The sequence below is a fragment of the Lethenteron reissneri genome, chromosome 5 (assembly GCF_015708825.2).
Source record: "Lethenteron reissneri isolate LAM-NWPU_2019-01 chromosome 5, ASM1570882v1, whole genome shotgun sequence".
Lineage (NCBI taxonomy): Eukaryota > Metazoa > Chordata > Hyperoartia > Petromyzontiformes > Petromyzontidae > Lethenteron > Lethenteron reissneri.
This window is the reverse complement of record NC_083783.1, coordinates 4,933,865-4,946,628: the sequence shown is the minus strand read 5'-3', so window position 1 is coordinate 4,946,628 and position 12,764 is coordinate 4,933,865. Positions and strand designations below refer to the sequence as shown.

The following is a 12,764-nucleotide window of genomic DNA, read 5'->3' as shown; positions in this document are numbered from 1 at the left end:
CCTGGTGCGGTGTGTAAGCATCGCCACTGGGGAGACAAAGGCGGCCGGGCGTTGGTGCTGGCCCACCCACCCCTTTGTACGCAGTGGAGGACTTTCATAGATGTGCTGCTCGCTAACAATACGGACTTCAGCAGCTTGTGTTGGCTGACTTAGAACACAGCGTGGAGCAAATAACAGAGCACTCGCATTCGATGCGACCACGCTCGCTTCCGGCTACGATCATGCAAGGGTCGTCAGTGCTAACCCCGCACAAAGCTGGATGTGAATGAACACGCACTGTCAAACAGCTCTGTGTTGCATGTGGGAGAGGAGGGGAGGGGGGTCTAATCCACGTGTTTGGACATGTGTGCCCCGTAAAGTTTGTTCAACGTTGCACCGAAATATATATAATTTTAAACTAAGCAAGAGTGTAGATCTAGAGTTGTGATAAGTAAAACCTCGTCCCTTCATTAGTCATCGGATGTCCAGATCAATATTTGTTATGAAGCTGATTTTTTGTTTTTAAGCAGGCAAACGCTGGAGTGGTTTCGCCCTTCCAGTGTTCATCAGCAGAGTCTGGCTGCTGCTGCTGCTGCTGCTGCCGCTGCTGCCGCTGCCGCTGCTGCTGCTGCTGCTGCTGCTGCTGCTGCTGCTGCTGCTGCTGCTGCTGCTGCTGCTGCTGCTGCTGCTGCTGCTGCTGCTGCTGCTGCTGCTGCTGCTGCTGCTGCTGCTGCTGCTGCTGCTGCTGCTGCTGCTGCTGGAACCTGTCCAGAGTTCGCTTTGCTCGAACAAGAACTGCCGGTCACCGTCTCCACGAGACCCAGAGACGGGAACGACGAGTGGGTATCGAACCCAAACTCGATGGGTTCGAGGCCACCGATGCTGCGGCTGCTTTGGCGGTGGGACGCGAAGACAATTTGACAACGCAAACTCAAACGGATCAACGCGTTTGGCAACGAAACACACCGTGACATTAACAGTACAAAGGTCAACGTTTCGGGCAATGCCCCTTCTTTTTAGTATATATACAGACAGATAGGCCAGAGACAGAGTGGATTGTAATCAGAGACTGCACCCATCCACTGCGAAAGAGAATGAGATGGGTGACGGTGGGGTGAGGAGATGAGCGGCCTGCGTGGGAGGGGGGGAGGGAGGGGGTTATGGGGGGGGGGCTAAGACCCCCCCCCCCTTCCCCATCTACACCCCCTCCATGTCCACATTGGTTTGAGCAAAGCAACCACCCCCCTCCACCCCCGTGTCACCCCTTTGATCAGCAACAACAACACGGTCCGTACTCACCCGCACGTAGAATCGATGCATTGCGAAGCATTCCTTGCGGTGAGCAGCAGCAGCCGCCAGGAGGAGGCGGAGGAGCGGTGCCGGATTGAGAGGGGGGCGGGGGGCGGGCGGTGGGGGGGGGTGGCCGATTTCTGTCGGCATGGTTGGTTGGTCTGGCCCGCGCGTGGTTGGGTGAGAGGTGGTGATGATGGTGGTGTGTGTGTGTGCGCTGTTGGACAGGGTGAGGCTTGTGCGATGTGAGAGGGTATGTGGAGGGAGGGAGGGAAGGGGGAGGAAGAGGGGTGAGAGGGGAGGAGAGGCAGCGGAGGCAGGGAGGGAGGGAATGCGGGCGACGGGGTGGTGGTGAGTGCGTCCGTCGGCCTACGTCGCTGCTGCTGCCGCTGCCTCGGGCACAAGACGCGAGAGGCAGCGAGACGGACACGCGATCGAGAGACGCACGGACCCCGCAGTGGAGACGGCGCGGGCGAGGAACCGCGGGACCCGTAAATCGATCCGTCCGCACGGAGAGAACGCGCGTTCGAACTCGTCCATCGATACATCCATTTTTAAGGGTCCGTAGTGTCTATCAGCATCATCCTTGCCGTCGTCGTTGTTACACAGAGCGCGTGCATCTTCTCTTGCTGGAGCCGCGCGCATTTTTTATTTTTTTGTTATTTTTGGAGCTCAACGCGTGCGGGAGAAGGAGTCACGGAACTCGCGACGAAGGCGATGAGACAGAGAGGGACAACAACGACAACAACAACAACAACGACAACAACAACGACAACGTCAACTGTTTGTTTTTGTTTGGAGCAATTAGGCAGCTCGTGGCCACGTCGCCTAATTAGAAGACGTCACGGGCTTGGAATTTGAAGGCAGCGAGCGCGACGGGTCCGACGCTTCAATCCACCACCACCACCAACCCCCACCGCCGCCCAGAATTTGGAAGATTTTCCCACTCGAGCAATTAGCGACCATCCTGTAATTAGAAGACGACATTCCTCGCGGAATGATTTTCTTTTTGTTGTTGTCGATTGTCCGTTGAAGATCTTAGGAAGACATCGCCGCCGTCATCTAAGCCGACTTACTCCTGCCAATTCGAAGTCGCTGTTTCGGCTGGTGTTGTTTTTGCGCTTCGCGCGTGAAGTTGGCAGGATCGCGCCGTAAACACTCCCCCACCACCACCACCACCACTCCTGCAGTTCAAGGACTTCGCATCCGCGATCGAAAACACCTCCGTTAATTACAGTGAAAAACGCCGCCTCTTCGACGAACAGAACTCATCATCATTAAGACGCTGCTCCTTGCCACTTAGGAGTTTCCAATTAAGGAGACGTTCTTTAGTATTAAGACTACTACTACTAGACCCATCGCGCTCTTTCCACAACAGGACAGCACTGGACCCGACCCTCGTGAGGAACGGGGCGATCGATTGAAAACTCTCCGCGGCTCCAGAGTAGGGGAGCGAAGTTGAGAGGGGTGATTAAGTCGCGGGCCTTTGTCGTGGGGGGGGGGGGGGGGCACACAGAGACAGAAGCTGAGTTCTGCGTGGAAGGGGGGTCACGTCTCTCTCTCCCCCCCCCCCCCGCGCATCTCGCTCCGCCAGTGTCTGAGTCGCTGAGCGGAGTAATGAGTTGTCTCGATGTGATGTACCATGCGTACGGGCCGCCGGCCCGCGCCTACCTCAGCGCAGCATCGGCCGCCTACTCCTCGTACCCTCACGCCGCACAGGTAGGAGGCGTCACTCACTCACGTGCGCGTGTGTGAGTCTGTGTGCGTCTGTGTGAGTGCGTGTGTCTGTGTGAGTATGTGTGAGAGCGGTAGTGTAGCGGTTAGCGCTACGCTGCGCTATGAACCTGTTCGATTCCCGCTCACGGCCAACACCAGTGACGATTATCAAAACCGGTCCTGGGCCTCCCCTAGGTCGACTCAGTCTGAAATGAGTACCCGGTGCGGTGTGAAAATATCGCCACTGGGGAGACAAAGGCGGTCTGGCGTGGTGCTGGCCACCCATCCCCTCGTGTACCGTTCTGGCCTTCATAGGTGCTCGCTAACAGCACTTGCCCCTACAGTCTGTTAAGGCTATACGGGGGATTTTTGTGTGTGTGTCTGTGTGAGTATGTGTGGGAGCGGTAGTGTAGCAGGTAGCGCTACGCTGCGATATGAACCTGGAGACCTGCGTTCGATTCCCGCTCACGGCCAACACCAGTGACGATTATCTGAACCGGTCATGGGCCTCCCCTAGGTCGACTCAGCCTGAAACGAGTACCTGGTGCGGTGTGAAAACATCGCCACTCGGGAGACAAAGGCGGCCGCGCGTGGTGCTGGCCACCCACCCCCCCATTGTGCGCCCTGCCGGCATTCATAGGTGCTCGCTAACAGCACTTGCCCCACCAGTCTACTCAAGCTATACGGGGGATCTTTGTCTTTGTACGGGTGTGCACATGTATTGTGGAGAGCGGTGGCGCAGTGGTTAGTGCGCCGTGTTATGGACCCGGCAATGACCCAAGTTCAATTTCCGCTCAAGGCCACCAACATCAGTGACGAGTATTTGAACCGGTCTTGGGCCTCCCCTAGGTCAACTCAGCCTCAATTGAGAACCTGTTGCGCTGTGTAAACATCAGCACTGGGGAGACAAAGGCTACAAACAGCACTCTCACAGTTAATATTTTTTCTTGAAATTAGCCATTTGTGATAAGAGCTTGGCAGATGATGGGTGAGTGAGTTAGTTAATTAGTGAGTGGGTGAATTGGTGGGTGAGTGGGTGAGTGAGCTCGTGAGTGGGTGGGTAAGTGGGTGAGCAAGTGGGTGAGTGAGTGGGTGGGTGAGCGTGTGCGTGAATGAGTGAGTGAGTTCGTGGTTGAGTTCGTGAGTGAGTGAGTTGGTGAGCGGGTGCGTGAGCGTGTTGTTATGGCCTGCAGTGTCGATGAGAGTCGAACCAATTCAGCGTCTGACAGAGACCGACCGAATCTTCGCCGTGGATGGAGGAGGAACCAACGAGCGAAGTTAATGGGAACGATAGTCACAGCAGCAGCAGTAGTTGCGATAGAAGAGTGATACGGAGGCGACTGCCACCCTACTGTTGCACCCTGATGTCTATTAAGTGCAGCAGTCATGTAGCAACTTAGCTCTTCACCCAGTTAATATCATTAGAGTACACGCACAAGCACACTGCCAGGCGCGTTGTCAATCCACTGCTCGATGATGGTCTCCCATCTCGAGTTCTTCATGAGAAGATCATCATCATCAGCAGCAGCAGCAGCCATGGTCACGTTTCAACTTGATTCTGTGTAACTCGGCGTGAACTCGGGTGGCCAGGGTAAGCGTGCTCGTGTCTTGATGCTCTTCAGCGCTTGCAGGGGTAGGCGGGACTCGCTCACGGGAACGCTGGCGTGCCACGGCTACCCTTAGGGTTTACGCGAATAAAACAGAGAACAAAGCACTTGACGTAAAAAACAAAAACTCCGTCCGATATGAGAAATCCGCTGGAGCCGTGCACTTTGAAATCATCTGGGTTGGACACTCATTAATTTTAGAGGACAAAGTTCTTGACGTTAAACACAACAACAAAAAAATCCCGTCCGATATTAGAAATCCGCTGGAGCCGTGCACTTTGAAATCATCTGGGTTGGACACTCATTAATTTTAGAGGACAAAGTTCTTGACGTTAAACACAACAACAAAAAAATCCCGTCCGATATTAGAAATCCGCTGGAGCCGTGCACTTTTAAATCATCTGGGTTGGACACTCATTTCTTTTAGAGCTGTATATTTTTTTGTGCGCGTGTAGTCTGTTGTCCTTCCCCCCGCACCTCCGATTAGAGCAGTTGGCTACGTACGGTGCAAAAGAAGTTCAACGTACGTGCACAACTGCCGCGGATATCTACGGTCTGTGCAACCCACAGTAACTCACAGTGCACGTAGACGTCATTAGTGGTTGTGTATGTTTTTTTTCATGGGCACCGTCACAGCAACGTGGAATTTCCACCACAGAGCGACTTTGATGTTTATTTGTAGGGACCTGTTTATATAAATATCCCGCATATGAGCAATTCACTCCGCGTAATAGGCTCGTGATCTCGAAAGCGAAGCCGGGTTGGAGTCCTGGATCGCTCCTGGATGCATAACAGGTGTTATAGGTTGCTCTTATGGCCAATAATAATAATCAGAGGGGAGCTTATTAAAATCGATTTCTGTTCACGAACGTGCAACTGGCCCAGAGTGGTGAAGTATGGTCGAATTGCCCCCTCGCTCCCCCATAAATCCAGCATTGGATTTACGTAACGACTAAATAAGTGTATATATGTATACACAGACACAAACACGGCACATATCAAATACAAACAACTCCATGTATAATTAATGATTATGTAGATATGCATAGACTTTGACGATATAGCAGTCTGAACGCTGTGTATATGGCACTTGTGCATGAGTATATTACATAATGTATAACCTTTACATGTATTATAAATACATGTAAGTCGTACATCTCATTGCAAACTATGGGTTATTATGTTCAGACACGGCGCCTTATACGTATACACGAGTAGGATTGTTTGCATAGCTACATTAACGATGCCCAATGTTGGATGAAGGCCTGGGGATTGTTCGACCATACTTCACCACGCTGGTCAATGCGGGTTGCTGAAGGATGTAACGGTACCTCGATGGAATCGCTACAGAGGATCACTCGCCACTGATGTTAGCCGTGATCGGGAATCGAACGGATTCAGAGTGCATTGTGCCAACCACAACGACGCCGCTCCCGGCAATACAATAACGTTCCCGAATCACTTAACAAAAATATAAATATGTAATCGCGTTTATGTTGATGAAATGACTTTGTAGTCCGCTTTATCCGCCACTCCAGTCGCCCTGCAGGCTTGTGTTCCGCACGGGCTGCGTCTTATAATCCGGTAGGTGTGCGTGTGTGTGAGTGCGTGTGTATGTGTGAGTGTGTGTGTGAGTGTGTGAGAGCGTGTGTGAGTGTTTGTCTGTGAGTGCGCGCGTGTGTGAGTGTGTGTGTGTGAGTGTGCGTGTGAGTGTGCGTGTGTGAGTGTGTGTGTGTGTGCGTGTGTGAGTGTGTGTGAGTGTGTGTGAGTGTGTGAGTGCGTGTGTGAGTGTGTGTGCGTGTGTGCACACGTGTGCGAGTCGGCGCGTGTGTGAGTTTGTGAGTGCGTGTGCGTGCGTGTGTGAGTGTGCGTGTGTGCGTGTGTGAGTGTGTGTGCGCGCGTGTGTGAGTGCGTGTGTGAGTGGGGAGCGGTAGTGTAGTGGTTAGCGCTATGAACCCGGCGACCGGAGTTCGATTCATGCTCACGGCCAACACCAGTGACGATTATCTGAACCAGTCCTGGCCCTCCCCTAGGTCGACTCAGCCTAAAATGGGTACCTGGTGCGATGTATAACTATCACCACGAGGGAGACAAAGGCGGCCAAGCGTGGTGCTTGCCAGCCACCCCATCCTGTGCCGTGCCGGCCTTCATAGGTGCTCGCTATCAGCACTTGCCCCAACAGTCTGTTTACAGGCTATACAGAGGATCTTTGTCTTTGTGTGCGCGTGTGAGTAAGTGTGTGAGTGCGCGCGTGTGTGTGTAAGTTAGTGTGCGTGTGTGTGTGAGTGTGTGTATAAGTGAGTGTGTGTAAGTGAGTCTGCGTGTTTCAGTGAGTGGGGTGTGCGTATGTTAGTGTGCGTGTGTGAGTGTGTGCGTGTGTGAGTCTGCGTGTTTAAGTTAGTGTGCTTGTGAGTAAGTGTGTGAGTGCGCGCATGTGTGGGTTACTGAGTGTGCGTGTGTATGTGTGAATGTGCGTGTGTGTAAGTGAGTGTGCATGTGTGAGCGTGTGCGTGTTTGAGTGAGTGTGGTGTGCGTGTGTGAGTGTGCGTGTTTGAGTGAGTGTGGGGAGCGGTAGTGTAGCGGTTAGCGCGCTGCGCTATGAACCTGGCGACCCGGGTTCGATTCCCGCTCACGGCTAACACCAGTGACGATTATATGAACCGGTCCTGGGCATCCCCTAGGTCGACTCATCCTTAAATGAGTACCTGGTGCGGTGTGTAAACATCGCCACTAGGGAGACAAAGGCGGTCGGGCGTGGTGCTGGCCAGCCACCCCCTCGTGTACCGTTCCGGCCTTCATAGGTGCTCGCTAACAGCACTTGCCCCTACAGTCTGTTCAGGCTATACGGGGGATCTTTGTTGTGTGCGTGTATGTGTGTGCGTGTGTGAGTGAGTGTGTGAGTGAGTGTGAGTGTGCGTGAGTGAGTGTGTGAGTGTGCGTGTGTGAGTGAGTGTGAGGGTGTGCGTGTTTCAGTGAGTGGGGTGTGCGTGTGTGAGTGCGTTCGCCTGTGACGATGTCCGTACGAGTTCATTGACATCGGGCACAAGCTTTTGACTGCGTGCTACTTTTCGGAGCGTCTTGTAATCTGCATAATACGGTAACTCTATATAAATAGATCGCAATTTAGATGTATAAAATGTACACAGAACTAATTACAGTTAACAAATATGTAGACCATCAAGGGCAATAATTATCAATACCGATATTGGACTCGCTTTCTTATCGGCTTCGGCATCAGAGCTCACGAGTCGGCGAATTACTCGGTTTACCGATTACGGATCCACCAGGCAGAGCGCAGCAGGAGATGGAGCGAGCGAACGTCATCCGGGAAGGTTGCGAGTTCCAATCCGGTTTGGTGGGATCGACTCATCAAATCATCCCTCAATCCATGGCCGGATTAAGATGTCGTAGGCACCTGGGATACAGATACTGTGAGGGCCACCCCAGTAATATTTTCAAAAGGAAAACAAAGTTAAAGGAAAAATAAAATGTAATTTTTGTTACGAGGCTAATAACTATGGATAGACTCGGGAATGTGGAATTTCCACTACTGGAAGATGAGCACCCAACCCACTCATGATTCAATGCAAGTTAGAATCTGCATGCTTTGATTTTACTGTTGATGACGATTTTACATCTAAGTGTTTACACACTTACACATACTCGTTGGTTCTTTCGGTAAAGTCACGTAGGTATCAAATAAAATAAATTAAATCACGACGTTTCGAGTGCAACACAAGCAATCATCATCAGGTGGGAAACCCACAGCAAGAAAAAATGTTTTTTGCTTAATTTATTTAGTTTTATACCTCCGTGACTTTACCGAAAGAACCAAAGAGTATGGATCCCTGCAGTCACGAAAACTTCAAATCTACACTTACACATATTTACATAAAAAGTCCGTATTTGAACGGATTGGTTTTCAGATGTTTGCGGTTATATTACGGATAGGCACGGCTTATCACTGCATCCAATGTGACCGTTCGCAGCCCTTCGAGAACACAAATTGGAATTGACCTCAATCCAGTCGCGATTGTGTACGGTGTTGGGAGACAATGAAACAAAAGAAGGAAGAGAGCGGTGGCGCAACGGTTAGCGCACTGCGCTACTAACCTCCCGGCACAGACGACGATGCGAGGGGTTCTTTGATCTCCCAAGAGGCTCGCGGTCCACCCTAAACCGCATCTGCTGCACAAAACCACGGCAGCAGTAGATGCGGGATACCTTGTAAGATGTAAAACTCTCTAGTCGCAGTGTGCTATAACCGTGGGTCATCCAGAACAGAGACTGTAGTGCAATACAAACTACGAAAAAGGAGATATTGCAGCGACACACGACTCGGCTTGCTGCTGCTGCTGCTGAAGCAGTTGTTTGGGTTTTGACCACCACCAATGTGACATTGCAGTCGGTGCTCTTCATCTACATCGTCGTCGGCCGTACATCAAGACGCAGAAGTTCATCTTCTTGGTTCTTTCGGTAAAGTCACGTAGAAGGGAAAGAATAAAATAATAAAAAATAAAACATAATAAAATACAATTCTCACGACGTTGCGGTCACAACGCAAGCAGCCGTCCTCAGGTGAAGAACAGGTCTGTCGGAAAGACAGCGTCTGAAGTTCTGTTCTTCAACTGAGGACGGCTGCTTGCGTTGTGGCCGAAACGTCGTGAGAATTGTATTTTATTATGTTTTTATTATTTTATTATTTCCCTTCTACGTGACTTTACCGAAAGAACCAAGAAGATGAATCCCTGCAGTCACGAAAGCTTTAAATGAAAATTTAATTGCCGCGTTGTTTACGTGACAAACCTTACTGGCCGTGTCGGGTGGTGGAGGGATACGGCACATTTATCGGTGGTTGAGTTGTATCTAATGCCATCCTGGGTCCCAACCCTCCTAAGTAACACTGCATAAAATGGTGAAGTATGGTCAGATATATTAGAACCCCCATGATCGACTCAGCGAGGCGGGGCGGCCTTCGTTCAGCAGTGCATTGACACGGGGCGGTAAATGATCATCGCCATCGATATAAGCATCAAGTTGTTAAGAAACATTTATCGGCAACTATCTGACGACAGGTGGCTAATAATAGATATTAGATAATTTCGCAAAGTTATGCACGTAATAGTCGGTTCACATATGGTTCATTAATCCACGGATTAGCAATTACTGTGTAATACATGCGTGTGTGTCTGTATATATATAAACACATTCATGTGACATCTTAAAAAAAACAATCTTAGACCTCTTGTGCAATATTAAAATGCTACAAAATATAATTGTTAGTTTCATTATCGAGCCGGTTGGCGGTGGATATGATCTCAGCAAAGGCAGTTTACGGGCATCAGTGTTAAATACAATTACATGCAAATACGTACGGGAAAATAGGAACAGATGCATGAAAGTACATACGTACAAAGCAATATATATATGCATGTAAGTACATACGTATGCCGAACAAGACAAAGATCCCCCGTATAGCCTTAACAGACTGTTGGGGCAAGTGCTGTTAGCGAGCACCTATGAATGCCAGAATAGCACACGAGGGGGTGGGTGGCCAGCACCACGCCCGGCCGCCTTTGTCTCCCCAGTGGCGATGATTACACACCGCACCGGGTACTCATTTGAGGCTGAGTCGACATACGGGTACAGAAATACATGTGCAAGTACACAGATATCCACGTATAATTACATATATACAAGCACATATATATATATATATATAGATATGTACTTAGAAATATCTGTGCATGTATATTCATACATATACGCATACAAACACATATCCGTGCAAAATATACAGATATATACTTACAAATGCAATGGGATACATACATCCAAAGACATACACATTAAACATATAAAACACACACACGCGCAAATACATACGAATACATAATGAGCAAACATTCATGCGTACGAATAATCTATGCCAATATCGACCAATATACTAATCCATCTATACAAATGAATGCAAAGACAAAGATCCCCAAGACTGTTGGGGCAAGTGCTGTTAGCAAGGACCTATGAGTGCCTGTGGGTGGCCAGCACCACGCCCGGCCGCCTTTGTCTCCCCTGCGGCGATGTTCAGATACCGGCCCGGGTGCTCATTTGAGGCTGAGTCGACCTAGGAGACGGTGGCTGGGCTCGTAGCGCAGCGCGCTAACCGCTTACACCACCGCTCCCCGCAGAGATGTATAAACGTACGTTGAGAAACGCATGCAAGTCACGAAAATAATAATATACGAAATTAAATAAAAACACAAGCATGTGAACGCACACGTATTTTACAAAACGCACGCATATCGTACGCGTGCGTGAATTCTTACCAATAAATATTTACGTTTAGACCTTGGGTCGACTGCTGCGAGCGAATGCATACAGCCGCATACCACACACGTACGTAACAACACGTACACATTTACATACATAAACACATACCAAATATATGTAAATGCTTACGAGATACACAACATCATGGATATACATACAACACATGCGAAAATGCATGCAAGTGCACAAAGACAAAGATCCCCCCGTATAGCCTTAACAAACTGTTGGGGCAAGTGCTTTTAGTGGGGACCTATGAAGGCCGGCACGGCACACGAGGGGGTGGGTGGCCAACACCACGCCCGGCCGCCTTTGTCTCCCTAGTCGACAATGTTTATACACTGCACCCAGGTACTCATTTGAGGCTGAGTCGACCTCGGTTCAGATAATCCGTCACTGGTGTTGGCCGTGAGCGGGAATCGAAAGACCTCGGAACGCTGGGGGTTCGTAACGACGTGCGCTCTGTGGCCATCTGGAACGATCTTCTTTCCTGAAATTATGAAACCACTGCAGCGGTGCCCTTCAAAATCGTACGGATTGAAAAGTCATCTTTTCAGAACTGATTTTTTAGTGCTTAGTTTGTTGTCCTTCCCCGCGCCTGGGATTAGCGAAGGTTGGATAAGTATGGTGCGAAAGAAGTCCAGCATACAGTCCGTACATCCATACCAATGCGGTTACGTACGGCCAAATGCAAGCGGCGCGTTTGCTGCTTGCGTCCCGCCCGTTGTAGACGCGTCACTTTCTCGCAATTGGCGTTCACAATCGCGACGAAGCATTTGCACTTTCAGCTCGAAGAAGCGAAACCATTCCTCTCGCACGCCACGAATGCGCCGAGAAGTGGGGAGACGCGAGGGGGGGGGGGGATGGACCGGTAAGATGTAGAGGAAGAGAAGAAGCAGCAGCAAGAGGAGTAGGAGGACACGCATCTATCATGATTTTTGGTGGAACCAAAAATCCGAGCGAGGTGGGAAGAGTCGCTGGGGATAAATCTTCAGTCTTTGTTGTTATTGTTGTTGTAGTGCGGACGATGGGCCCGTTAAGCCAGCGGCTGCCCGGCTATTTGACGCAGGGGATTCGTGAGCGAAGCAGCGACAGCAGCAGCAGCAATACAAAGAGGACACAGAGGACACAGAGGTCGATATCACAGAGAAGGGGTCCTGCACGAACTGCGTAAAGGAATATTACACAGCTGACAAACCGAAGCGTTTAAAGGGTTGCACACGGAACACACGCGAATAACAACAACAACATTGTCGTTGAACAATAATAACAATTGTTTATAATAAGAATTATTAAAATAATTTTTTTAATAATTCTTCTTTTAGAAAAAAAAATCTAATTTAGATTAATAAGAATTATTAAAATAATAAGAATTATTAAAATAATAATTATTAAAATAATAATTCTTATTTTAGAAAAAAAAATCTAATTTCACGAAAGAACAAGAGGCGCCAGCAACGTAGATGTGGAAGAAAACTCGAATTTGTGTTCGTGATGCTCTTACTTGGTCGGCAGCGGTTTATAATCACAATACAGGCGAGACAAACGGAACACATTGGTCAATCGCAGTGTTGCCTTTAATGGGGGGGGGGGGGGGTATGTGTATACGTGATAGGCGACGTTTCGGGAAGTGTCCCTTCTTCATCGCGAAAGAGAGAGGCGAGAAAGACAGAGAGAGACAGAGACAGAGAGAGGCAGAGAGACAGAGAGAGACAGAGAGAGACAGAGAGTGAGATACAGAGACTTTTTGACTTTTAAACAACTTTTATTGCCGCCAGCAGCAACAGCACTGGAGGCGACTTCGATATGAAATACACAAAGTCACCAGAAAACAAATGAAAATAA

At 49.7% G+C, this 12,764-nt stretch overlaps 1 protein-coding gene across 2 annotated transcripts in view; it reads left to right on the top strand.

Moving 5' to 3' along the window:
• Positions 1-1,615: 1,615 nt before the first annotated feature.
• The window catches only part of LOC133351532 (transcription cofactor vestigial-like protein 2), a 63,126-nt gene continuing 51,977 nt past the window's right edge, over positions 1,616-12,764 (top strand). For both annotated transcript variants that reach the window (XM_061566833.1, XM_061566823.1), the window contains exon 1: positions 1,616-2,988. In XM_061566833.1, coding sequence (XP_061422817.1) covers positions 2,887-2,988 — 102 coding nt within the window. In that variant the 5' untranslated portion in view covers positions 1,616-2,886. The remainder of the gene's footprint in view (positions 2,989-12,764) is intronic.